This window comes from Salvelinus namaycush, chromosome 39 (genome assembly GCF_016432855.1).
Source record: "Salvelinus namaycush isolate Seneca chromosome 39, SaNama_1.0, whole genome shotgun sequence".
Lineage (NCBI taxonomy): Eukaryota > Metazoa > Chordata > Actinopteri > Salmoniformes > Salmonidae > Salvelinus > Salvelinus namaycush.
In genome coordinates this window covers 8,222,064-8,249,380 of record NC_052345.1, presented here as the reverse complement: position 1 = coordinate 8,249,380, position 27,317 = coordinate 8,222,064, and the positions used below count along the sequence as shown (strand labels likewise).

General features: G+C 45.8%; 1 protein-coding gene across 1 annotated transcript; it reads right to left on the bottom strand.

Annotated features, from left to right (window-relative positions):
• Positions 1-883: 883 nt before the first annotated feature.
• On the bottom strand, positions 884-6,054 carry LOC120032924 (fibroblast growth factor 8b-like). The gene is made up of 5 exons (XM_038979190.1): positions 5,396-6,054; positions 5,230-5,266; positions 4,464-4,641; positions 2,105-2,211; positions 884-1,742 (listed from the first exon to the last, which is right to left on the bottom strand). The coding sequence occupies exons 1-5, from the start codon at positions 5,452-5,454 to the stop codon at positions 1,449-1,451; spliced, it is 675 nt and encodes a 224-aa protein (XP_038835118.1). The 5' UTR covers positions 5,455-6,054; the 3' UTR covers positions 884-1,448.
• Positions 6,055-27,317: the final 21,263 nt, after the last annotated feature.

The following is a 27,317-nucleotide window of genomic DNA, read 5'->3' as shown; positions in this document are numbered from 1 at the left end:
GAACCTTTTTGATCACAGCTTTTAGTTGTTCATTTGTTTGCAAGTCCTCAAAGCTGGCGGCGCTTGGCGCTTAGCTATACTGAAAAACCATTCCTCATATTTTGAATCCAACCTTTAGCAAACAACCAATAGGACATCCAGACTTCAAACAGTGAGAAAGAGAGAGGAAGGGAATAGAGAGAGAGAGGGACTGCTCTGATTATGTTGTGCAGCCAGGCTGACCGGGTCTTCTTCGCCGTCATCTGATTCTGTGGTGCAGCCAGGCCTACCGGGTCTTCTTCCCCGTCATCCGATTCTGTTGTGTGGCCAGGCCGACTGGGTCTTCTTCCCCCTGTCATTTGGCCTCTGCCGGTCATGCTCAGTTGCTCCTGGGAAAGAGAGGAGGTTTTCTTTCTGCCACGTCCTTTCATTCCCGAATGCCTCTTCCCAGCCATTCCCCCTCTTTCAGCCGGTGCCACATTTTGCCACACTGAGCCCTGGTGCTCTTTCTCTTCCTCCTTCCCTCCCTCCTTCCTGTGAGACTAGCTTCTTTTTGATAACTGACCCCTCCTCGTGTTATTATTCGAACCCACTATTGTATAACATGTCCTTTTATATGAGGGCCACAAAGGGCCCATTTGATCACAGGGTTACGGTGTGTGATCGTGAGAAATGCAACTACATGGTGGTAACCTTTGTCTCGAAACAAAATTGTGGGCTGACCTCATCTGCTTTTAATGCATAGCCCCAGCTATTCAGGCCCAAGTCTCACTCGCTGAGCACATTGAATTGCAGTAGCCTGACACAGATATTGCCCCTCAGTTATCTGGGTCTCCAGTTTTTTAGGCAACGTTAGAACCTTTGGGACCCCAAAGTGACCCAGCTAGACAAATGGTTAGAAACGGCGCATTGACTCAAAATTATTTTGTGATTTTAATATACACTCTACAATAAATATCTCCATCATTTAAAAGTATTTTACAAATCTTCCAATTAAAAATATATTCATATATGTAGAAAACAGACTAACGAAAATGAACGAAAATGGCCTCCTAAATGCAAAATAATGTGTTTTACATGTATTCACTGTTAATTAGTTGATGCAACCACATGATGATCCAAAGATAGCTGCCATGTAATGTGTATTCATTATTTCTCTCTCATAACATCCTCTCTTTATAGCTGAGTAGGGTTATCACTAAGCCCACGATGTCCTTTCTTTCATTCATTCAAATCTCATCGAGGGCTTGAGCACTAAAATCGTCCTCTGGTTATAAAAACGCTTTCCTACAAATAAACCTTGGTCTGACGTAGCAGATTAGATAGCCTAGTTATTGTTTTAGACACAATCCAGTACAAAACATAACAAAAGGAGACCTTGCAAGGAGCAGAAATGTGGTAGTGGTATTTTTGTTTGGTGTGTTCCCCTCCCTCCCTATGCTTTCTCTTCTTCTTCGTCTGTTCTTTCCTCAGTGGGCCCCTGAGCTGTGGTGATGGGTATGTTTAGTCCTCCGAGGGTGGAAGGGGACCACAGGGAGGGGGAGGGCATCAAAGGGCTGGGTGACACCCAGGAGGTGGCCCCTGGGCTGGCGTTTCATGAAGTGGGCCTCCCTCTGGTGTTGCTTGGTCCTGGAGGCCTTGCGGGGCCTTCCTTTGCGTGTGAAGGCCATGTACCAGCCCTCATATTTAGCGTTCTGGAGAGCAGTGTAGTTGTTCTCCAGAACGATCTCTGTGAAGATGCAGTCTTTGCCGCGACCCTTCCGCTGTTGGTGAGAGAGAGGGGGGGGGGGGGGGGGGTGAGAGACAGAATGACCGAATGATTTAGGGGGTCAGTCTCTGAGGATGTTAAAATATTGTTTTGACAAGTAAATGTCCTATCAATCCTTCAAGTTTCTTTCCAAATCATGTCCAACTCCCTACAAGGGCTTTTCTGGTCATAACTCAAGTGAAGAGCCTTACACAGGACAGACATAACTTTTCCCTGAAACTTTGTATTCATGGTCACAGTCAAAATGATGACAGAACTTATTGAACTCAACTGACCTTCAGGGCTCACATGAAAAGAGATGTACATTTCAATGTGACTTCCCTAAATAAAGGATTAATAAATAAATCTAATATTTACCTTGCCAATCAATTTCCCCGTCTTGTTCATGCAGATGTAGTAGCCAGTCTTTGCTCCTTTGATCCGAATACGACTACCAAACGTGTCCGTCTCCACCACAAGTTTGGCTAGAAAAACATAAAACACATCATATTCTTAACTTTATTCAGCTCAGATACAATGCACAATGATTCTCAAGCTTATGAGGTTATTCTATTTTGTGAACACGATATGCATGCATTTGTAACTTTGAGCTAAAACCCTTGTGAAAAATAATCCAATAGCGGTATCATTTGAGACTGAATTGAACTTGAAGACTGTGAGACTATGCCGGCCCAGTAGTATTGACGTGATGACATCAGAAAGGGTGTGAAGTTATTGCAATGACTGGTTCAGAGGACTACATTTAACCTCGATCTAATAACCTTAAGTTATGTATTATATTATAATGACTTTAGCAGAGTTCTACTACTCGTTATCATGGCATCAACCTTGCATGCAGCGGGGAGAAAAGTATTGTATATGGCAAAACATTCAAACATAAATTAAATTCGAAACATTGGCAAAAAACACTATAGTCTTTTAGAATAGTAGCAAGTGGCTTTGACTTCGCACTGAGCCATTGTCATTGAACGGCTATAAAATGCCGCGCTACGCTCCACTTAGATGATGGGGAGGAAGGAGGAACAAGGGAGTGAGAGAACATAGCGGTCAGCGACACAGCCACAAAAGCACCGAGCAGTGGTCAGATTTGGGCCTGCTACAAGAGTGACACCCACTTAGGACATGCACGCTCGAGCCAAGGCGAGGTGTGTGTGTGTGTGTGTTTGAGGGAGAGGGAGATGAAGAAAGAAGAGCAGAGAGAGAAAAGAGGGGATAAAATGAAGATGCTGACTTCACCGCTCTTTATTAACCGAGTCATACTTTGAGTTGTAAAGCAATGAAAATTCCTCATTAAATGACACTCCAAAAAGCAGGCAGCAGGCATAGGGAGAAATGGATGGTTGTGGTGGAAAGATGGCTAGACAGACCAAAAAAAATACTTTGGTGACAGGAATTTGCTCCCTTTAAATTTCAGACAATTTTTTCCTTGTGGGGAGAAAAAATTCCCAACCTCACATAGATTTAATCAAAACAGCTGTCTATATTGTACACTTTGTCCATAGGCTATACTCTAAGAAAAAAATGTTTCTTTATCTGTCCCTATAGGATAAGCCCTTTTGGTTTCAGGTAGAACCATTTTGGGTTCCATCTAGAAACCTCTGTAGAAAGGGTTCTACATGGAACCCGAAAGGATTCAATCTGCAACCAAAAAGGGTTCTTCAAAGGGTTCTCCTATGGGGACAGCCGAATAACCTTTTAAGGGTCTAGATAGCACTTTTTTTCAAATAGTGCACAGGAGTCCTATGAATAGGTCTAGACCACCACTGTTGAGAAATACAACGTGTTAACTTCATGTGGATGAAACAGTGCGATGAAGTTGAAGTGAGATGAAGTGAGAAATGTTGTGCTAATTATTCCACTTGGCAGAAATGCAGTTGACCCAAACCCTTCCAAAAACAATGCATTGTCTGTAAGGGCCATTCAGCACCCCTCTGGATAAGTGAGTTAAAACAATTCTGTTTTATCAATGACATTTATCACATTTTTGTAATTCTCGTGGCAAATGTCAATCAGTCACTGATATTTTAAACCACTAAATCTAATGTAAAAATGTCGTACTTTTTGGGGGTATGTTTAAGCAGATATGAATGAATGTATTTTTTGTTCAAAGGATGGACTTGAGAGAGCTACTGTATATTTATAACATTGAAATATTTCGGTATTTGAATATTCATTGACATGTGTCCATCAAAGACCAGTGGGGGACAGAATTAAACAAAAACACATTCGCCTCAAAAGACTTTGGGTAAAAAATAGGGCGTCTCAAGGTTATGAAAATTGCAAGTTATATTTCTTTCTTTCAACCGCTTCTGAGAGGGTAAGCTACTCAGTAACTGTTAAGAAGGTAGAAAGTAAGACGAGTTCTGATGTGTTTACCAGATATTCTGAGTGGGTTTCTCCCGAGAATCCCAGTCCAGAACAATACTGTAGAATCCATTTCGAAAGTATTCTCTCCCTCCCGCCGCTTACTCAAACCTAGACTTCTTCATGCTAAATAGAACTGTTTGCTTTTTAAATGGTAACACTTTCATAATATACCTACTTTTCTTCTCCAATAGGCCTACATGACTTGTAAATTGAGGTGTCCATAAGTAGACAGGTCATTTCAAAATCTGGAATAGGCCTAGGCCTGTTAAATCCTACAGTTATTACGAAAATACCTAGGCCTACTTGAAGGCTCCCGTTTCATTCTAGGCGTGATTTATTTTTTTCTTACCGTGCACAGCTCCGTCGTCGCCCATGGCATTCACTTTCTTATTGCCCAGAACCTGGACATGTTTGCCGCTGGTCCGGCTGTAGAGCTGGTAGGTCCGAATCAACCGGCGGCTCATTCGGTCAGACAACCGGCACTGCTCGTTCACATGGTGCTTGAAATTAGGAGGTGGGGAGTGGGACTGAGAAGCAGATCAAGTTATTTTCCAACTAAAACATATTTATATATTTCAATGAACACCAATCATATGCTTTTCATATGGAGTTAGGCTATAGGCATTTCAAAGGGAATTGCGGGCACATGGCTTTCAGAAGAGAAAAAGTGCCCTTGTACGGTGAGTGTTTGGGGAGATGCACGCAGCGAGTCCGCTGTCCTCACTCGAGATGACATGCCTATGATAGGTTGTTTTACCACGAATGATCTTTCACCCCCATCTCCCTTAGCTATATCCCTTAACGATTATTTTTCAATTCAGCCATACGCCATCCCCATATGTTTTAACAATTACCTTTTAGGCTCGCGTTTACGTCTTTTCAAGATGTTTGACTTGTTGCCAACTGCTTAGGGCTCGTAATAAAATGTTTTCATTGTTATTACACATTTACTGCAGATATGCAAACGAATTGGATTAATATCAATAAGAATAAAAACGCTTGTAAATGGGTATAATTAGTCGCATTGATGGACTGAAATCTTTTTAAGGGGCTATGAAATATTATTGTATGCCCATTGCTCTGCAAACTTCATAAAAATGCATGCAAGTTCGTACCTGTGTGTAAAAACACAGCGCTAAGAACTGAAGTAACCTGAAACATAAAAAAGAAAAAAAGAATAATATTTATGTTTCATATACATTTCCAAATATGTCAAGTAAATGTATAGGCCTATATAGCCAATTCCTTAAATCTTAACAGTTCAGTACTATAATAACTCACAGGTAGCCTAATCTCGATGTTCTAAGCCTCATATTGAAATAAGTCAAATATTTCTTCATGAATTCCACTATTCCAATTCCACATGAGTTCTCTGGGAAATAACAGTCCTTCCCAGCGGGAATTTCAGCTTGGATTTTATCTCCCTTCTGTTACAGCTTATAAATTGATAGCCCGACGATGGAGATCCAGAAACAACTGAAGGTTCGGTCCAATGTTCCAGGTAGGATTCACATTCACTCATTGACAGTATTCACAATAAAACGTTCCAGGACGATTTAAAGACGTTCAGGGGGCCATCCAGAATTATAAATCCCAGGGATAGAAATCGCACTGTGATCAAACGACCACTGTTATTCCACAAGTAGGTCAATTCCCTCTCGTGTCAGTCATCCCTCCTCTGCAGAATTCAAGGTCTTCTTTGATGTTGCTTAGTAGAGATAATGTATATCCCGGTTGCTTTCGTGGAATTGTAATACATCCATATGCACTGGCGGGATGGAATTATTACGCGCATGGAGATTAGCCTATTTGTATGCATATTTTACGCGCGACAGTAAGGAGATGCATGTCCATTCAATAATTTAAAAACATTGAATCTTGCATAGATATGAATTAAAAATGGTAGCAAAATGTATAGTTCTATGTATTTGTAGCCACTGGTGATGTTTGCCTCAAAGAAACGCTGTTAGATGGTCGATATAGCGCGGCTCCAATGTCAACTTCCCACACGTGTGTTTCTTGTGGTCCGGTTTACTTCAGAATACAGCGGCTCCTGCCCTCAACATTTAAATACTTTCACTTACGAGAAAGGCAATATCCTTGCAGAGAGCAGGCGGAGCCTTTGGTGGGAGATAGTAACAGGCTGAGGAGGACTGAAAGTGGCATGTATTGATTGACACTTGACCATGTTGAGGTATTTCACAAATATGAGGAACATTAATTGACAAGGCTTTGTGCCTTAATAGGCCACTTCCAGTGTTGGGATTGATCCCGATTTCACAAGTTATCAAACATGAATGTTTCAGCTCAATTCTTGATAGTATAAAACATGAACAATCCCAAACAAACCTATTAATTGCTATTTGTCAACTAATCAATCAACTAATTCATTTCCAATAAACCATAAATAAAGTTTAAATACAAATAGTAATATAATGTAGATATTGGCCCAACTGCATCACACAACAGACTAGCAAAGAAACCAAGAAACCATACTGAATGTTAGTGGTTGTTTCACACTGGAGGTTAGTGGTTGTTTCATACTGCAGGTTAGTGGTGGATTCATACTGCACGTTAGTGGTTGTTTCATACTGCATATTGGTGGATGTTTCATACTTCATGTTAGAGGTTGTTTTATACTGAATGTTGGTGGTTGTTTCATACTGCAGTTTAGTGGTTGGTTCATACTGGAGGTTAGTGGTTGTTTCATATTGAATATTGGTGGATGTGTTATACTGGAGGTTAGTGGTTGTTTCATACTGCATATTGGTGGTTGTTTCATACAGGAGGTTAGTGGTTGTTACTTACTTCAGGTTAGAGGTTGTTTCAAACTGGTTAGTGGTTGATTCATACTGGAGGTTAGAGGATGTTTCCTACTGGAGGTTAGTGGTTGTTTCATACTGAATGTTAGTGGTTGTTTCATACCTCACGTTAGTGCTTGTTTAATACTGCATATTGGGGATTGTTTCATACTGGAGGTTAGTGGTTGTTTCAAACTGCAGGTTAGAGGATGTTTCATACTCAAGGTTAGTGGTTGTTTCATAGTGCAGGTTAGTGGTTGTTTAGTGCAGGTTATTGGTTGTTTCTTTCTTCAGGTTAGTGGTTGTTTCATACTGGAGGTTAGAGGTTGTTTCATACTGCAGGTTAGTGGTAGTTTCATACTGCAGGTTAGTGGTTGTTTCATACTGCAGGTTAGAGGTTGTTTCATACTGCAGGTTAGTGGTTGTTTCATACTGCAGGTTAGTGGTTGTTTCATACTGCAGGTTAGAGGTTGTTTCATACTGCAGGTTAGTGGTAGTTTCATACTGCAGGTTAGTGGTTGTTTCATACTGCAGGTTAGAGGTTGTTTCATACTGCAGGTTAGTGGTTGTTTCATACTGCAGGTTAGTGGTTGTTTCATACTGCAGGTTAGTGGTTGTTTCATACTGCAGGTTAGAGGTTGTTTCATACTGCAGGTTAGTGGTTGTTAAATACTGCAGGTTAGAGGTTGTTTCATACTGCAGGTTAGAGGTTGTTTCATACTGCAGGTTAGTGGTAGTTTCATACTGCAGGTTAGAGGTTGTTTCATACTGCAGGTTAGTGGTTGTTAAATACTGCAGGTTAGAGGTTGTTTCTTTCTTCAGGTTAGTGGTAGTTTCATACTGCAGGTTAGAGGTAGTTTCTTTCTTCAGGATAGTGGTAGTTTCATACTGCAGGTTAGTGGTTTTTTCATACTGCAGGTTAGTGGTTGTTAAATACTGCAGGTTAGTGGTTGTTAAATACTGCAGGTTAGAGGTTGTTTCATACTGCAGGTTAGTGGTTGTTAAATACTGCAGGTTAGAGGTTGTTTCTTTCTTCAGGTTAGAGTTTGTTTCATACTGCAGGTTAGAGGTAGTTTCTTTCTTCAGGATAGTGGTAGTTTCATACTGCAGGTTAGTGGTTTTTTCATACTGCAGGTTAGTGGTTTTTTCATACTGCAAGTTAGTGGTTGTTTCAAACTGCAGGTTAGAGGTTGTTTCATACTGCAGGTTAGTGGTTGTTTCATACTGCAAGTTAGTGGTTGTTTCATACTGCAGGTTAGAGGTTGTTTCATATTGAATATTGGTGGATGTGTTATACTGGAGGTTAGTGGTTGTTTCATACTGCATATTGGTGGTTGTTTCATACAGGAGGTTAGTGGTTGTTACTTACTTCAGGTTAGAGGTTGTTTCAAACTGGTTAGTGGTTGATTCATACTGGAGGTTAGAGGATGTTTCCTACTGGAGGTTAGTGGTTGTTTCATACTGAATGTTAGTGGTTGTTTCATACCTCACGTTAGTGCTTGTTTAATACTGCATATTGGGGATTGTTTCATACTGGAGGTTAGTGGTTGTTTCAAACTGCAGGTTAGAGGATGTTTCATACTCAAGGTTAGTGGTTGTTTCATAGTGCAGGTTAGTGGTTGTTTAGTGCAGGTTATTGGTTGTTTCTTTCTTCAGGTTAGTGGTTGTTTCATACTGGAGGTTAGAGGTTGTTTCATACTGCAGGTTAGTGGTTGTTTCATACTGCAGGTTAGTGGTTGTTTCATACTGCAGGTTAGAGGTTGTTTCATACTGCAGGTTAGTGGTTGTTTCATACTGCAGGTTAGAGGTTGTTTCATACTGCAGGTTAGTGGTAGTTTCATACTGCAGGTTAGTGGTTGTTTCATACTGCAGGTTAGAGGTTGTTTCATACTGCAGGTTAGTGGTTGTTTCATACTGCAGGTTAGTGGTTGTTTCATACTGCAGGTTAGTGGTTGTTTCATACTGCAGGTTAGAGGTTGTTTCATACTGCAGGTTAGTGGTTGTTTCATACTGCAGGTTAGAGGTTGTTTCATACTGCAGGTTAGAGGTAGTTTCATACTGCAAGTTAGTGGTTGTTTCATACTGCAGGTTAGAGGTTGTTTCATACTGCAGGTTAGTGGTTGTTAAATACTGCAGGTTAGAGGTTGTTTCTTTCTTCAGGTTAGTGGTAGTTTCATACTGCAGGTTAGAGGTAGTTTCTTTCTTCAGGATAGTGGTAGTTTCATACTGCAGGTTAGTGGTTTTTTCATACTGCAGGTTAGTGGTTGTTAAATACTGCAGGTTAGTGGTTGTTAAATACTGCAGGTTAGAGGTTGTTTCATACTGCAGGTTAGTGGTTGTTAAATACTGCAGGTTAGAGGTTGTTTCTTTCTTCAGGTTAGAGTTTGTTTCATACTGCAGGTTAGAGGTAGTTTCTTTCTTCAGGATAGTGGTAGTTTCATACTGCAGGTTAGTGGTTTTTTCATACTGCAGGTTAGTGGTTTTTTCATACTGCAAGTTAGTGGTTGTTTCAAACTGCAGGTTAGAGGTTGTTTCATACTGCAGGTTAGTGGTTGTTTCATACTGCAAGTTAGTGGTTGTTTCATACTGCAGGTTAGTTGTTGATTCATACTGCAGGTTATAGGTTGTTTCATATTGCAGGTTAGTGGTTGTTTCATACTGCAAGTTAGTGGTTGTTTCATACTGCAGGTTAGAGGTTGTTTCATACTGCAGGTTAGTGGTTGTTAAATACTGCAGGTTAGAGGTTGTTTCATACTGCAGGTTATAGGTTGTTTCATATTGCAGGTTAGTGGTTGTTTCATACTGCAAGTTAGTGGTTGTTTCATACTGCAGGTTAGAGGTTGTTTCATACTGCAGGTTAGTGGTTGTTTCATACTGCAAGTTAGTGGTTGTTTCATACTGCAGGTTAGAGGTTGTTTCATACTGCAGGTTAGTGGTAGTTTCATACTGCAGGTTAGAGGTTGTTTCATACTGCAGGTTAGTGGTTGTTTCATACTGCAGGTTAGAGGTAGTTTCATACTGCAGGTTAGAGGTTGTTTCTTTCTTCAGGATAGTGGTTGTTTCATACTGCAGGTTAGTGGTTGTTTCATACTGCAGGTTAGAGGTTGTTTCATACTGCAGGTTAGAGGTAGTTTCATACTGCAGGTTAGAGGTTGTTTCTTTCTTCAGGATAGTGGTTGTTTCATACTGCAGGTTAGAGGTAGTTTCATACTGCAGGTTAGTGGTTGTTTCTTTCTTCAGGATAGTGGTTGTTTCATACTGCAGGTTAGTGGTTGTTTCATACTGCAGGTTAGTGGTTGTTTCTTTCTTCAGGATAGTGGTTGTTTCATACTGCAGGTTAGTGGTTGTTTCATACTGGAGGTTAGAGGTAGTTTCATACTGCAGGTTAGTGGTTGTTTCTTTCTTCAGGTTAGTGGTTGTTTCATACTGCAGGTTAGAGGTTGATTCATACTGCAGGTTAGAGTTTGTTTCATACTGCAGGTTAGAGGTTGTTTCTTTCTTCAGGATAGTGGTTGTTTCATACTGCAGGTTAGTGGTTTTTTCATACTGCAGGTTAGAGGTAGTTTCATACTGCAGGTTAGTGGTTGTTTCATACTGCAGGTTAGTGGTTGTTTCATACTGCAGGTTAGAGGTAGTTTCATACTGCAGGTTAGTGGTTGTTTCATACTGCAGGTTAGTGGTAGTTTCATACTGCAGGTTAGTGGTTGTTTCATACTGCAGGTTAGAGGTAGTTTCATACTGCAGGTTAGTGGTTGTTTCATACTGCAGGTTAGTGGTAGTTTCATACTGAATGTTGGTGGTTGTTTCATACTGCAGGTTAGTGGTAGTTTCATACTGCAGGTTAGAGGTTGTTTCATACTGGAGGTTAGAGGTTGTTTCATATTGGTGGTTAGTGGTTGTTTCATACTGCAGGTTAGTGGTTGTTTCATACTGCAGGTTAGTGGTTGTTTCACACTGGAGGTTAGTGGTTGTTTCATACTGGAGGTTAGTGGTTGTTTCATACTTCAGGTTAGTGGTTGTTTATACTGCAGGTTAGTAGTTGTTTCATACTGCAGATTAGAGGTTGTTTCATACTGGAGGTAAGAGGTTGTTTTATACTGGAGGTTAGTGATTGTTTTATACTGAATGTTGGTGGTTGTTTCATACTGCAGTTTAGTGGTTGGTTCATACTGGAGGTTAGTGGTTGTTTCATATTGAATATTGGTGGATGTGTTATACTGGAGGTTAGTGGTTGTTTCATACTGCAGGTTAGTGGTTTTTTCATACTGCAGGTTAGTGGTTGTTACTTACTTCAGGTTAGAGGTTGTTTCAAACTGGTTAGTGGTTGATTCATACTGGAGGTTAGAGGATGTTTCCTACTGGAGGTTAGTGGTTGTTTCATACTGAATGTTAGTGGTTGTTTCATACCTCACGTTAGTGCTTGTTTAATACTGCATATTGGGGATTGTTTCATACTGGAGGTTAGTGGTTGTTTCAAATTGCAGGTTAGAGGATGTTTCATACTCAAGGTCAGTGGTTGTTTCATAGTGCAGGTTAGTGGTTGTTTAGTGCAGGTTATTGGTTGTTTCATACTGGAGGTTAGTGGTTGTTTCATACTGCAGGTTAGAGTTTGTTTCGTACTGGAGGTTAGAGGTTGTTTCATACTGCAGGTTAGAGTTTGTTTCATACTGCAGGTTAGTGGTAGTTTCATACTGCAGGTTAGTGGTTGTTTCATACTGCAGGTTAGTGGTTGTTTCATACTGCAGGTTAGTGGTAGTTTCATACTGCAGGTTAGAGGTTGTTTCTTTCTTCAGGATAGTGGTTGTTTCATACTGCAGGTTAGAGGTAGTTTCATACTGCAGGTTAGTGGTTGTTTCATACTGCAGGTTAGTGGTAGTTTCATACTGCAGGTTAGAGGTTGTTTCATACTGGAGGTTAGAGGTTGTTTCATATTGGTGGTTAGTGGTTGTTTCATACTGCAGGTTAGTGGTTTTTTCATACTGCAGGTTAGAGGTTGTTTCATACTGCAGGTTAGTGGTTGTTTCATACTGCAGGTTAGTGGTTGTTTCATACTCAAGGTTAGTGGTTGTTTCATACTCAAGGTTATAGGTTGTTTCATACTGCAGGTTAGTGTTTTTTTCATACTTCAGGTTAGTGGTTGTTTCATACTGCAAGTTTGTGGTTGTTTCATACTGCAGGTTGGTGGTTGTTTCATATTTGAGGTTCGTGGTTGATTCATACTTCAGGTTAGAGGATGTTTCGTACTGGAGGTTAATGATTGTTTCAAACTGAATGTTGGTGGTTGTTTCATACTGCAGGTTAGAGGTTGTTTCATACTGCATGGTAGAGGTTGGTTCATACTGGAGGTTAGTGGTTGTTTCATACTACAGGTTAGTGGTAGTTTCATACTGCAGTTTAGTGGTTGTTTCATTCTGGAGATTAGTGGTTGTTTCATATTGAATGTTGGTGGTTGTGTTATACAGGACTTTAGTGGTTGTTTCATATTGCAGGTTGGTGGTTGGATCATACTGCATATTGGTGGTTGTTTCATAGTGGAGGTTAGTGGTTGTGTCATACTGCAGGTTAGTGGTTGTTTCATACTGGAGGTTAGAGGTTGTTTCATACTGGAGGGGACTGGTTGTTTCATACTGGAGGTTAGTGGTTGTTTCATATATCTGGTTAGAGGTTGTTTCATACTGGAGGTTAGTGGTTGTTTCACACTGCATGTTAGTGGTTGTTTCACACTGCAGGTTAGTGGTTGTTTCATACTGCATGTTGGTGGTTGTTTCATACTGCAAGTTAGTGGTTGTTAAATACTGCAGGTTAGTAGTTGTTTTATACTGCAGGTTAGAGGTTGTTTCATCCTGGAGGTTAGTGGTTGTTTCACACTGCAGGTTAGTAGTTGTTTTATACTGCATATTGGTGGTTGTTTCATACTGGAGGTTAGTGGTTGTTTCATACTGCAGGTTAGAGGATGTTTCATACTGGAGGTTAGTGGTTGTTTTATAGTGTATGTTAGTGGTTGTTTCATACTGGAGGTTGGTGGTTGTTTCATACTGGAAGTTAGTGGTTGTTTCATATTGAATATTGGTGGATTTGTTATACTGCAGGTTAGTGGTTGTTTCATACTGGAGGTTAGAGGTTGTTTCATACTGGAGGTTAGTAGTTGTTTCAAAGTGCAGGTTAGTGGTTGTTTCATACTTCAGGTTAGTGGTTGTTTCATACTGCAGGTTAGTGGTTGTTTCATACTGCAGGTTAGTGGTTATTCATACTGCAGGTTAGTGGTTGATTCATACTGCAGGTTAGTGGTTGATTCATACTGCAGGTTAGTGGTTGTTTCATACTTCAGGTCAGTGGTTGTTTCATACTTCATGTTAGTGGTTGTTTCATACTTCAGGTTAGGTGACCTACACTACCGTTCAAAAGTTTGGAGTCACTTCGAAATGTCCTTGTTTTTGAAAGAAAAGCAATTTTTTTTATCCATTAAAATAACATCAAATTGTGTAGACATTGTTAGACATTGTAGACATTGTTAATGTTGTAAATGACTATTGTAGCTGGAAACGGCAGATTTTGTATGGAATATCTACATAGGCGTACAGAGTCCCTTTATCAGCAACCATCACTCCTGTGTTCGAATGGCATGTTGTGTTAGCTAATCCAAGTTTATAATTTTAAAAGGCTAGTTGATTGGGCCTCCCGGGTGGCGCAGTGGTCTAGGGCACTGCATCGCAGTGCTAACTGCGCCACCAGAGTCTCTGGGTTCGCGCCCAGGCTCTGTCGCAGCCGGCCGCGACCGGGAGGTCCGTGGGGCGACGCACAATTGGGCTAGCGTCGTCCGGGTTAGGGTGGGTTTGGCCGGTAGGGATATCCTTGTCTTATCGCGCTCCAGCGACTCCTGTGGCGGGCCGGGCGCAGTGCGCGCTAGCCAAGGGGGCCAGGTGCACAGTGTTTCCTCCGACACATTGGTGCGGCTGGCTTCCGGGTTGGAGGCGCGCTGTGTTAAAGAAGCAGTGCGGCTTGGTTGGGTTGTGCTTCGGAGGACGCATGGCTTTCGACCTTCGTCTCTCCCGAGCCCGTACGGGAGTTGTAGCGATGAGACAAGATAGTAATTACTAGCGATTGGATACCACGAAAATTGGGGAGAAAAGGGGGTATAAAAAAAAAAAAAAAAAAAAAAAAAAAAAAAAAGGCTAGTTGATTAAATAGTACTCGCAAAACACCAGTCTCAACTTCAACAGGGATGAGGCGACTCCGGGATGCTGGCCTTCTAGGCACTGTTCCTTTGTCCTGTGTCTGTGTTCTTTTGCCCATCTTAATCTTTTTTTTTTATTGGCCAGTCTGAGATATGGCTTTTTCTTTGCAACTCCTTCTTTGCAAAGGCCAGCATCCCCGAGTCGACTCTTCACTGTTGACATTGAGACTGGTGTTTTGCGTGTACTATTTAATGAAGCTGCCAGCTGAGGACTTGTGAGGTGTCTGTTTCTCAAACTAGACACTCTAATGTACTTGTTCTCTTGCTCAGTTGTGCACCAGGGCCTCCCACTCCTCTTTCTATTCTGGTTAGAGCCAGTTTGCGCTGTTCTGCGAAGGGAGTAGTACACAGCGTTGTACGAGATCTTCAGTTTCTTGGCAATTTCTCGCATGGAATAGCCTTCATTTCTCAGAACAAGAATAGACTGACGAGTTTCAGAAGAAAGTTATTTATTTCTGGCCATTTTGAGCCTGTAATCGAACCCACAAATGCTGATGCTCCAGATACTCAACTAGTCTAAAGAAGTGTCACAGTTCCAAAAGTGGTGATGAAGGAGTCAGGCGCAGAGAGCAGGGTAGTGAGAAGAAAGTGGATTTAATATTCCAAAAGAATATAACGAGACGGCTACGCCACACATACAAGGGCGCGTCAAGTACAGTCCAAAACAAACAGGACAAAATCCACATGGAACAGACACCACAAGAAAATACGACACCACAAACAGAAAAACAAGCCCGCACAAAAGTCGGCGGGCCAACTGGGTTTAAATAGCCCACAATGAACCTAAACACAAAACAGGTGCAACAAATCAGACAAAACTAAATGAAACAGAAAAGGGGATCGGTGGCAGCTAGTAGGCCGGAGACGACGACCGCCGAGCGCCGCCCGAACGGGAAGAGGCACCATCTTCGGCGGGATTCGTAACAAGAAGGCCCGTTTCATTGCTTCTTTAATTAGTACAACAGTTTTGTGCTATCATAATTGTAAAATGGTTTTCTAATGATCAATTAGCCTTTTAAAATGATAAACTTTGATTAGCTAACACAATGTGCCATTGGAACACAGGAGTGATGGTTGCTGATAATGGGCCTCTGTATGCCTACTGTATGTAGATATTCCATTAAAAATCAACCGTTTCAGGGCCTCCCGGGTGGCGCAGTGGTCTAGGGCACTGCATCGCAGCGCTAGATGTGCCACCAGAGTCTCTGGGTTTGCGCGTTGTGTTAAGAAGCAGTGCGGCTTGGTTGGGTTGTGCTTCGGAGGACGCATGACTTTCGACCTTCGTCTCTCCCGAGCCCGTACGGGAGTTGTAGCGATGAAACAAGATAGTAATTAGTAGCGATTGGATACCACAAATATTGGTGAGAAAAAGGGGTAAAATTTGAAGGAAAAAAATAAATAAAAATCAACCGTTTCCAGCTACAATAGTCATTTACAACATTAACAATGTCCACACTGTATTTCTGATCAATTTGATGTTCTTTTAATGGACAAAAAATGTGCTTTTCTTTAAAAAACAAGGACATTTCTAAGTGACCCCAAACGTTTGAACGGTAGTGTACACTGTATGGTAAGAACAAAGTTTATAACAAGTTTATAACAAAGTAATAGTGTTTTAGGAAACCCCAGAAAACCAAGTACATCCCCTAAGAACTATAACACCTCAGGTCACTTCTAGACAGACCCATTTAACTTCTTTCAACATGGTTGGCATCATAACATGCTAATCTCCATACCAATAAAAAAATGCTCTACTGTAACTTGTCAGAAAAGGACCAATCACAAGTCCTTTACTCTCTTCTTTTAGACCTGCTTTCTCCTTAGACCTGTGAATAATGTGGGAACCTGTTGTACGCTCAACAGCTCAACAAGCTCAACAGCTCAACAAGCTCAACAAGCTCAACAGCTCAACAAGCTCAACAGCTCAACAAGCTCAACAGCTCAACAAGCTCAACAGCTCAACAGCTCAACAAGCTCAACAGCTCAACAAGCTCAACAGCTGTTCAAGTGTCAAAGTATAATTATCTGAATTTCAGTCAAATTCTTTGCAGTAAATCAGTCATTCCGGCCAATGTTAGCGATTTAGAGGGTGGAAATGTACCTGCCTTATTAGTTCCAGAGGGATACTGCAACAACAGAGTTTGCCACCTGGAACGCTTCAGCCACTTTGTTCCTGGGCTGGGTTTTCCAACTCAGTGCCTGACTCCCAAATGCACCCTATTCCCTATATAGTCCACTACTTTCAACCAGGGACCATAGGGCTCTCGTCAAAAGTAGTGCGCTACATAGGGAACAGGGTGCCATTTGGGACAAAGTCTATGAAACACTGATGGACAACTCGATTGCTCATTGTGGCACTGGAGTATGCTCTCAGGAGAGTGTGGTCTACCATGGCCTATATATCATAATACTTCCAAAGAATGTTCAATGATACATGCTAGCATGGTCCCAGATCTGTTATCGCTGTCTTGCCAATTCAATGCAAGTTGGCAAGGCAGCACAAACAGATCTGGGACCAGGTCACCAGGGTTGAGGAGTAACTCATTACATGTATCAGTTACATGTATCAGTTACATATACAGATGTTGGATCACCCTGTTGCAGGATAACTTTCCTGCAATGCAGGGCATTCAACTCGCAGTGTATTTGAGGTTTAAAAAGGCTTCTGAAGTTTGCTACTTCTTCCTTGAAACGTCAGACTTCATTTTCCATTCCGAAAAATGTATCAACCCCTACAAAATGTCCATGAATTATAATCCACATAATAATTCACATTTCCTGTTGCTGCAGGATTATTACCCTGCTGTAGCAAACTGGCTCATATTAAGATCCTACATCTGAAATCTGATTACAAAAAAAACTGTAATCAGTTACTTCACCAGCAAAGATATTGGAATCAGATTACAGATACTGCAATCTGATTACAGGACCTAGACTTGGCGCTCCGGTACCGCTTGCCGTGTGGCAGCAGAGAAAATAGTCTATGACTAGGGTGGCTGGAGTTTTTGACCATTTTTAGGGCCTTCCTCTGACTGTCTGGTATATACTGTATGAGGCGAGCAGGTTACATACACGGACAAATTACTCAAATTCAAATGAATAAAATTCTGTCCATCAGAAACAGTGGATTCATCTCAAATGGCACCGTATTCCCTATGTAGTGCACTGCTTTAAAAAAAAGTGCACTATAAAGGGAATAGGGTGCCATTTGGGACAAAGGCTGTTTCTGCTCTGAGAAGAAGGAGCTTTACTGCCATTCTAGAACCTCTAGAGTGTTCTACTAGGTGGGTCTGTGTACTGTACAGTACGAGTCTTCTTCCTTATCCAACTGTCTGCCTCCTACACTGTTCAGCCCGTGGCTCAGGAATGTTGGCATGGCCTGCAGTGTACCGTAGATTCTATACCCAGCCCAGCTTGCTCTACTAAAGTGTACAAAGTTAGAGTTATTCATCCCTACTCTCTCTCTCTCTCTCTCTCTCTCTCTCTCTCTCTCTCTCTCTCTCTCTCTCTCTCTCTCTCTCTCTCTCTTGGTTGTCTACTCAAGCACAGTGGACAGACTTCTTTGACTCTGGCTCTCATAACATCATCATCCAACAGCTACCAGCAATTTCTGAACAATTCTCCCCCCCCCCCCCGAGGACAAATGAAACCCAAATGACATTTAGGAGAGGTGATTTGTCAGACATGTTTGTGTAAAACTCCAGACTTCTACCTCAGCCGCCGCCTGAAACATATTCCATTCTCTAAAAACTCATCGTTTTTATTCGATCCAACCGCCGCCTAATACTTCTCCTCGTCTCAAGTGACCAGGGGTTCTGGCCTATAACGAGTTCGAGAGGAGTTGTAGTCGAGGCTAGGCGCTGGAACATCTCCAAACATTACCCCTTGTTCCTCAAGACTCTGACTGTTGTATTTCACCTCCGTGTTAGCCTAGTCCCCATAGCCTGTGCTGCTTTTCACATTTGGACCTCGGCTTCGTCGGCTACTAATACAAAGCCTTGGTATCAGCGTGCCACAGAAGACAGCATCACTAGAGGCTGTAAAGAAGAAGAAAGGAGGAGAAAAAGAGAGCAACTTTGGCAAGAGAGCACGTCGGTTATTCTTAGAAGAGTAGTGACTGAATGTCTGAAAAGGCCCCAAGACTGCAGCCTGCAGACTCCCATTCACTCAGAGGTATTATTCCCCAAGCCTAATGCAAGACATAAAAATACACCGTGCCATGAGGCAGGGGCAGTGGAAAGGTAGACACCATAGAGAATGAGGGGAAAAAAAGACAGAATGACAGAGAGAGAGAGAGAGAGAACGTTCCCAATGTGGAAAAAGAAGAACATTTGGGAATTTGGGGACTTGTCAGTGTCATCTGCTGGTCTGGACTGTCATTCGCCACCAGCCACTGTGGTTTCCTGAACCGCACTGTGAGAGGAGAAGAAGCCCATTCCACTGCTCCAGAGCTCAGATGTGTTATAATTATGTTGCAGCTGTCTGTTATTGCAACGGTGTAAACCGCAGATATGCCTGTGACCGCACCAATGTTTTCACCTGGTGGTAACTCAGTATGGAACAGTGCCACTGTAACAGGGTTACAGCTTGTTTACACCAGTACCACTGTAACATGGTTACAGCTTGTTTACACCAGTACCACTGTAACAGGGTTACAGCTTGTTTACACCAGTGCCACTGTAACATGGTTACAGCTTGTTTACACCAGTGCCACTGTAACAGGGTTACAGCTTGTGTACACCAGTGCCACTGTAACAGGGTTACAGCTAGTTTACACCAGTGCCACTGTAACAGGGTTACAGCTTGTTTACACCAGTGCCACTGTAACAGGGTTACAGCTTGTTTACACCAGTACCACTGTAACAGGGTTACAGCTTGTTTACACCAGTACCACTGTAACAGGGTTACAGCTTGTTTGCACCAGTGCCACTGTAACATGGTTATAGCTTATTTACAAATGTAACAACAGTAACAGCTTAACAATATAGACCTACCAATAGGTAAGAATAGCTGTTGCGTAGCTGCATTGAAAACGTGTGACAATAGATTTACTGTAGAAATAGTGAGAAAAGGGAGACCATACTGTTCCCTTTGCTAGAAGACTCCTCCAATCTTATATCAGCCATGAAGAAAAAGCGTTAAGAAGTCTAGTAAATATTTGGCCTTTACTTCGAGAGAGAGAGAGAGAGAGAGAGAGAGAGAGAGAGAGAGAGAGAGAGAGAGAGAGAGAGAGAGAGAGAGAGAGAGAGAGAGAGAGAGAGAGAGAGAGAGAGAGAGAGAGAGAGAGAGAGAGAGAGAGAGAGAGAGAGAGAGAGAGAGAGAGAGAGACTAATAGTGTTTCTGGTACTCTGAGGGTCTATTAGAGTGAGATAATCTCCTGGAGATTACCGTTCACAAACGCACACACACGCACACACACACACACGCACACACATACACACACACACAGTTCCCATTTGGGGGGAGGAGGAGGAGGGGGCGAGAGCCAGTCAGTCCCACTGCCTCAGAAAATTTGGAAAATGAGTTGTACGATCTCACCAAACGACTCCAACTCACTCACTGCCATCAGGCTGAAGTATTTATTAGTGTTAAACAGGAGTTGAGAGTTTGAATGGGTTTTGGACTGTCTGAAACGACTGTCTGAAACGACTGTCTGAAATCTGTAACATTGCCCTGGTGCTTACAGGTGATGAAGGGGTATAAGGTACCCGGCTACCCTCTTCACCATAAAACAAATCTATTCACCTCAAATAGCAGTTGAGCTATGGCTCAGCCTAAAAGAACAGTTTAGGACACTTCAGAATTGTTGTTTGGGCAACATAGCTTGGAGTCTCCTTCTCTTCTACATCTTTCAACCATGGATGAAAAGACAGAATGCAAGAACGATCCAGAAGGAAACTCCTTATTGGAGATGGAGAGGTGGAGGTGGGGTTAGGTGGAGGTGGAGTTAAGTGGAGGTGGGGTTAGGTGGAGGTGGAGTTAGGTGGAGGTGGGGTTAGGTGGAGGTGGAGTTAAGTGGAGGTGGGGTTAGGTGGAGGTGGAGTTAAGTGGGGTTAGGTGGAGGTGGAGTTAGGTGGAGGTGGGGTTAGGTGGAGGTGGAGTTAAGTGGAGGTGGGGTTAGGTGGAGGTGGAGTTAAGTGGAGGTGGGGTTAGGTGGAGGTGGAGTTAAGTGGAGGTGGGGTTAGGTGGAGGTGGAGTTAAGTGGAGGTGGGGTTAGGTGGAGGTGGAGTTAAGTGGAGGTGGGGTTAGGTGGAGGTGGAGTTAAGTGGAGGTGGGGTTAGGTGGAGGTGGAGTTAAGTGGAGGTGGGGTTAGGTGGAGGTGGAGTTAAGTGGAGGTGGGGTTAGGTGGAGGTGGAGTTAAGTGGAGGTGGGGTTAGGTGGGGTTAGGTGGAGGTGGAGTTAAGTGGAGGTGGAGTTAGGTGGAGGTGGAGTTAAGTGGAGGTGGGGTTAGGTGGAGGTGGAGTTAAGTGGAGGTGGGGTTAGGTGGAGGTGGAGTTAAGTGGAGGTGGGGTTAGGTGGAGGTGGAGTTAAGTGGAGGTGGGGTTAGGTGGAGGTGGAGTTAAGTGGAGGTGGGGTTAGGTGGAGGTGGAGTTAAGTGGAGGTGGAGTTAGGTGGGGTTAGGTGTAGGTGGGGTTCGGTGGAGTTAAGTGGAGGTGGGGTTAGGTGGAGGTGGGGTTCGGTGGAGTTAAGTGGAGGTGGGGTTAGGTGGAGGTGGGGTTAGGTGGGGTTAGGTGTAGGTGGGGTTAGGTGGAGGTGGGATTAGGTGGGGTTAGGTGTAGGTGGAGTTAGGTGGGGTTAGGTGGAGGTGGGATTAGGTGGAGGTGGGGTTAGGTGGAGGTGGAGTTAGGTGGGGTTAGGTGGAGTTAGGTGGGGTTAGGTGGAGGTGGGGTTAGGTGTAGGTGGGGTTAGGTGTAGGTGGGGTTAGGTGGAGGTGGGGTTAGGTGGAGGTGGGGTTAGGTGGAGGTGGAGGTGGAGTTAGGTGGAGGTGGGGTTAGGTGGTGGTGGAGGTGGGGTTAGGTGGAGGTGGAGTTAGGTGGAGGTGGAGTTAGGTGGAGGTGGAGTTAGGTGGGGTTAGGTGGGGTTAGGTGGAGGTGGAGTTAGGTGGAGGTGGAGTTAGGTGGGGTTAGGTGGGGTTAGGTGGAGGTGGAGTTAAGTGGAGGTGGGGTTAGGTGGAGGTGGAGGTGGGGTTAGGTGGAGGTGGGGTTAGGTGGGGTTAGGTGGAGGTGGGGTTAGGTGGAGGTGGGGTTAGGTGGAGGTGGAGTTAGGTGGAGGTGGGATTAGGTGGAGGTGGGATTAGGTGGAGGTGGAGTTAGGTGGAGGTGGGATTAGGTGGAGGTGGAGTTAGGTGGAGTTAGGTGGGGTTAGGTGGAGGTGGGGTTAGGTGGAGTTAGGTGGAGTTAGGTGGGGTTAGGTGGAGGTGGAGTTAGGTGGAGGTGGGATTAGGTGGAGGTGGAGTTAGGTGGAGGTGGAGTTAGGTGGAGGTGGAGTTAGGTGGAGGTGGAGTTAGGTGGAGGTGGGGTTAGGTGGAGGTGGGGTTAGGTGGAGGTGGGATTAGGTGGAGTTAGGTGGAGTTAGGTGGGGTTAGGTGGAGGTGGGATTAGGTGGAGTTAGGTGGAGTTAGGTGGGGTTAGGTGGAGGTGGGATTAGGTGGAGGTGGAGTTAGGTGGAGGTGGAGTTAGGTGGAGGTGGGGTTAGGTGGAGGTGGGATTAGGTGGAGTTAGGTGGAGTTAGGTGGGGTTAGGTGGAGGTGGGATTAGGTGGAGTTAGGTGGAGTTAGGTGGGGTTAGGTGGAGGTGGGATTAGGTGGAGTTAGGTGGAGTTAGGTGGGGTTAGGTGGAGGTGGGATTAGGTGGAGGTTGAGTTAGGTGGAGGTGGAGTTAGGTGGAGGTGGAGTTAGGTGGAGTTAGGTGGAGTTAGGTGGGGTTAGGTGGAGGTGGGATTAGGTGGAGGTTGAGTTAGGTGGAGGTGGAGTTAGGTGGAGGTGGAGTTAGGTGGAGGTGGAGTTAGGTGGAGGTGGGGATAGGTGTAGGTGGGGTTAGGTGGAGGTGGGGTTAGGTGGAGGTGGGGTTAGGTGGAGGTGGAGGTGGAGGTGGAGGTGGAGGTGGAGTTAGGTGCTGACAATGAGGTAGACAGTTGCAGTTGGCTCAGCGCTCGGTCCTCTCTTCTCCCCCATGACTGGGATGTTTTCCTTAACTTCATCGCTGCGGTCCCCCCGTATGCACTGTGATTTACAGTCTTGTAAACACATAGGAAGTAGCATTGAAAACGGTTTAACAAAGTCAATAAAAGCAGACATCATTCCTGGTATTGTGCATCCTCATCTCTGACCCGTTCACTCCCTCTCTCCTTCCTTCTATCCCCTCCGTTCCCTCTCTCCTTCCTTCTATCCCCTCCATTCCCTCTCTCCTTCCTTCTATCCCCTCCATTCCCTCTCTCCTTCCTTCTATCCCCTCCATTCCCTCTCTCCTTCCTTCTATCCCCTCCATTCCCTCTCTCCTTCCTTCTATCCCCTCCATTCCCTCTCTCCTTCCTTCTATCCCCTCCAATCCCTCTCTCCTTCCTTCTATCCCCTCCAATCCCTCTCTCCTTCCTTCTATCCCCTCCAATCCCTCTCTCCTTCCTTCTATCCCCTCCATTCCCTCTCTCCTTCCTTCTATCCCCTCCGTTCCCTCTCTCCTTCCTTCTATCCCCTCCAATCCCTCTCTCCTTCCTTCTATCCCCTCCAATCCCTCTCTCCTTCCTTCTATCCCCTCCAATCCCTCTCTCCTTCCTTCTATCCCCTCCGATCCCTCTCTCCTTCCTTCTATCCCCTCCATTCCCTCTCTCCTTCCTTCTATCCCCTCCGTTCCCTCTCTCCTTCCTTCTATCCCCTCCCTTCCCTCTCTCCTTCCTTCTATCCCCTCCGTTCCCTCTCTCCTTCCTTCTATCCCCTCCAATCCCTCTCTCCTTCCTTCTATCCCCTCCAATCCCTCTCTCCTTCCTTCTATCCCCTCCGTTCCCTCTCTCCTTCCTTCTATCCCCTCCGTTCCCTCTCTCCTTCCTTCTATCCCCTCCAATCCCTCTCTCCTTCCTTCTATCCCCTCCATTCCCTCTCTCCTTCCTTCTATCCCCTCTGTTCCCTCTCTCCTTCCTTCTATCCCCTCCAATCCCTCTCTCCTTCCTTCTATCCCCTCCGTTCCCTCTCTCCTTCCTTCTATCCCCTCCAATCCCTCTCTCCTTCCTTCTATCCCCTCCATTCCCTCTCTCCTTCCTTCTATCCCCTCCATTCCCTCTCTCCTTCCTTCTATCCCCTCCGTTCCCTCTCTCCTTCCTTCTATCCCCTCCATTCCCTCTCTCCTTCCTTCTATCCCCTCCGTTCCCTCTCTCCTTCTTTCTATCCCCTCCATTCCCTCTCTCCTTCCTTCTATCCCCTCCGTTCCCTCTCTCCTTCCTTCTATCCCCTCCGTTCCCTCTCTCCTTCCTTCTATCCCCTCCAATCCCTCTCTCCTTCCTTCTATCCTCTCCATTCCCTCTCTCCTTCCTTCTATCCCTCCAATCCCTCTCTCCTTCCTTCTATCCCTTCTGTTCCCTCTCTCCTTCCTTCTATCCCCTCCATTCCCTCTCTCCTTCCATCCATCCCTCCGTTCCCTCTCTCCTTCCATCCATCCCTCCATTCCCTCTCACTCTCTGTCCTCCCCCTCCCTCCCACCATCCCTCCATCTAATCTTATTCTGTCTGCCCCCCCCGCTCTCGCATCTTTCTTCCCTCCCTCCCTCCCTCCCTCCCACTCCTCTCTTTTTTTTTCTTTCTTAGCATTGGGCAGACAGAGAGAGCGGACAGAGCAGAGCCGATGGCTTTAGCAGGCCTACCTGCAGGGTTGCTTAGAGCGGCACAGCGTTTCATCTCTGTACAGGAGAAGAAGTGGCCCCCGGCCCCCAGCCCTCTAAACAGCTGTGTGAACCTGGGAGGGAGAAGAGGGGAGAGGACCATGAAAACTAGGGAAAGAAGAAAGAGAGGAAATTCAGTGGGCCTGGGGGAATCTGGACTTGAGCTTCCCTCTTGGTTGCTCACTCGTTTGGTTTCTCTCTATAACACTCTCCCTTGATTTCAGTCTTTTACCCCCTTCTTTCCCTCACCATCTTATTTTCTCTCTTTCTGTCTGTCACTCTTTATCACTCTATATCACTCTCTTTCTCCCTATTCCATCCTGTGACTCTATCTCTCTCTCTCTCTCTCACACACACACACACACCTCCTACTCTCTCTCTGTCCTCATCCCTTTCTTAACTGAACTGTACTGATCCTATATGGACCGTGGCACTGTCCAGGCCGTTAAAAGAAGAGGACCAAGGTGCAGCGTGGTGAGCGTACATTTCCCTTTTTATTAATAAAAATGACGCCGAACAAAACAATAAACACTACAAAAACAAACCATGAAGCTAAAGGCAATGTGTCCTAAACAAAGTCAACTTCCCACCAAGACAGGTGGAAAAAAGGGCTACCTAAGTATGGTTCTCAATCAGAGACAACGATAGACAGCTGCCTCTGATTGAGAACCACACAAACACAACGAAATAGAAAACATAGAAATAAAGAAACTAGAATGCCCACCCTAGTCACACCCTGGCCTAACCAAAATAGAGAATAAAAGCCTCTCTATGGCCAGGGCGTGACAGTACCCCCCCCAAAGGTGCGGACTCCGGCCGCAAAACCTGACTCTAAAGGGGAGTGTCCGGGTCGGCTTCCTTTATGGCGGCGGCTCTGGTGCGGAACGTAGACCCCTCTCCACCTCTGGCTCCCCCCACTTTGGTAGCACCTCTGGTGCGGGGACCCTCGCCGCCGACCCCGGACTGGGCACCCTCGCCGCCGACCCCGGACTGGGCACCCTCGTTGCGGGCCCCGGACTGGGTACCCTCGTTGCCGGCCCCGGACTGGGCACCCTCGTTGGGGGCCCCGGACTGGGCACCCTGGTTGCGGGCCCCGGACTGGGAACCCTCGTTGCGGGCCCCGGACTGGGCACCCTCGCTGGAGGCTCCGGACTGGAGAACGTCGCAGGAGGCTCCGGACTGGAGAACGTCGCTGGAGGCTCCGGACTGGAGAACGTCGCTGGAGCCTCCGGACTGGAGGCCGTCGCTAGAGGCTCCGGACTGGAGGCCGTCGCTGAAGGCTCCGGACTGGAGGCTGTCGTTGGAGGCTCCGGACTGGAGGACGTCGCTGGAGGCTCCGGACTGGAGGCCGTCGTTGGAGGCTCCGGACTGGTGGCCGTCGCTGGAGGCTCCGGACTGGAGGCCGTCGCTAGAGGCTCCGGACTGGAGAACGTCGCTGGAGGCTCCGGACTGGAGGCCTTCGCTGGAGGCTCCGGACTGGAGGCCTTCGTTGGAGGCTTCGTGCCATGACTCCTCACTGGAGGCTTCGTGCCATGGATAATCACTGGAGGCCTCTTGCCATGGATAATCACTGGAGGCTTCGTGCCATGGATCATCACTGGAGGCTTCTTGCCATGGATCATCACTGGAGGCCTCTTGCCATGGATAATCACTGGAGGCTTCGTGCCATGGATCATCACTGGAGGCTTCTTGCCATGGATCATCACTGGAGGCGTCTTGCCATGGATCATCACTGGAGGCTTCTTGCCATGGATCATCACTGGAGGCTTCTTGCCATGGATCATCACTGGAGGCTTCGTGCCATGGATCATCACTGGAGGCTTCTTGCCATGGATCATCACTGGAGGCTTCGTGCCATGGATCATCACTGGAGGCTTCTTGCCATGGATCATCACTGGAGGCTTCGTGCCATGGATCATCACTGGAGGCTTTTTGCCATGGATCATCACTAGAGGCTTTGTGCCATGGATCCTCACTGGAGGCTTCTTGCCATGGATCATCACTGGAGGCTTTGTGCCATGGATCATCACTGGAGGCTTCTTGCCATGGATCATCACTGGAGGGAGGAGACGTATGGGCAGTCTGGTACGTTGAGCTGCCACAGGGCTCACCAGGCTGGAGAGACATACAGGAGGCCCTGTCCTAGGCAGAGGCACCAGATACACTGGGCCGTGGAGGCGCACTGGAGGTCTTGAGCGTAGAGCCTGCACAACCCGTCCTGGCTGGATGGTTATTTTCGCCCTGCAGATGCGGGGCGCAGGCACAGGATGCACTGGGCTGTGCAGACGCACCGGAGACACAGTGCGCAGAGCCGGCGCAGGATATCCCGGGCCGTAGAGACGTACTGGCGGCCAGATGCGCTGAGCCGGCATCCTCCGACCTGGCTGGATGCCCACTCTAGCCCGGCCGATTCGGTGAGCTGAAAGGTAGCGCACCGGGCTGTGCACGCGCACTGGAGACACCAGCCTGCCTCCAGGGTCCCTTACCGTCCAGGATCTCCTCCCAAGTCCAAGAATCCTGGACACGCTGCTCCTCCTTACACGCTGCTTGGTACGTTGTTGGTGGGAAGTTCTGTCACGGCCGTTGTAAGAAGTGGACCAAAGCGCAGCGTGGTGAGCATACATACTTTTAATAGTAGATGTCGCCAACAAAACAATAACCAATACCAAAACAAACCGTGAAGCTTAAGGCAATGTGCCATCAAACAAAGTTAACTTCCCACCAAGACAGGTGGAAAAAAGGGCTACCTAAGTATGGTTCTCAATCAGAGACAACGATAGACAGCTGCCTCTGATTGAGAACCACACAAACACAACGAAATAGAAAACATAGAAATAAAGAAACTAGAATGCCCACCCTAGTCACACCCTGGCCTAACCAAAATAGAGAATAAAAGCCTCTCTATGGCCAGGGCGTGACAGTACCCCCCCCAAAGGTGCGGACTCCGGCCGCAAAACCTGACTCTAAAGGGGAGTGTCCGGGTCGGCTTCCTTTATGGCGGCGGCTCTGGTGCGGAACGTAGACCCCTCTCCACCTCTGGCTCCCCCCACTTTGGTAGCGCCTCTGGTGCGGGGACCCTCGCCGCCGACCCCGGACTGGGCACCCTCGCCGCCGACCCCGGACTGGGCACCCTCGCCGCCGACCCCGGACTGGGCACCCTCGTTGCGGGCCCCGGACTGGGCACCCTCGTTGCCGGCCCCGGACTGGGCACCCTCGTTGCGGGCCCCGGACTGGGCACCCTGGTTGCGGGCCCCGGACTGGGAACCCTCGTTGCGGCCCCCGGACTGGGCACCCTCGCTGGA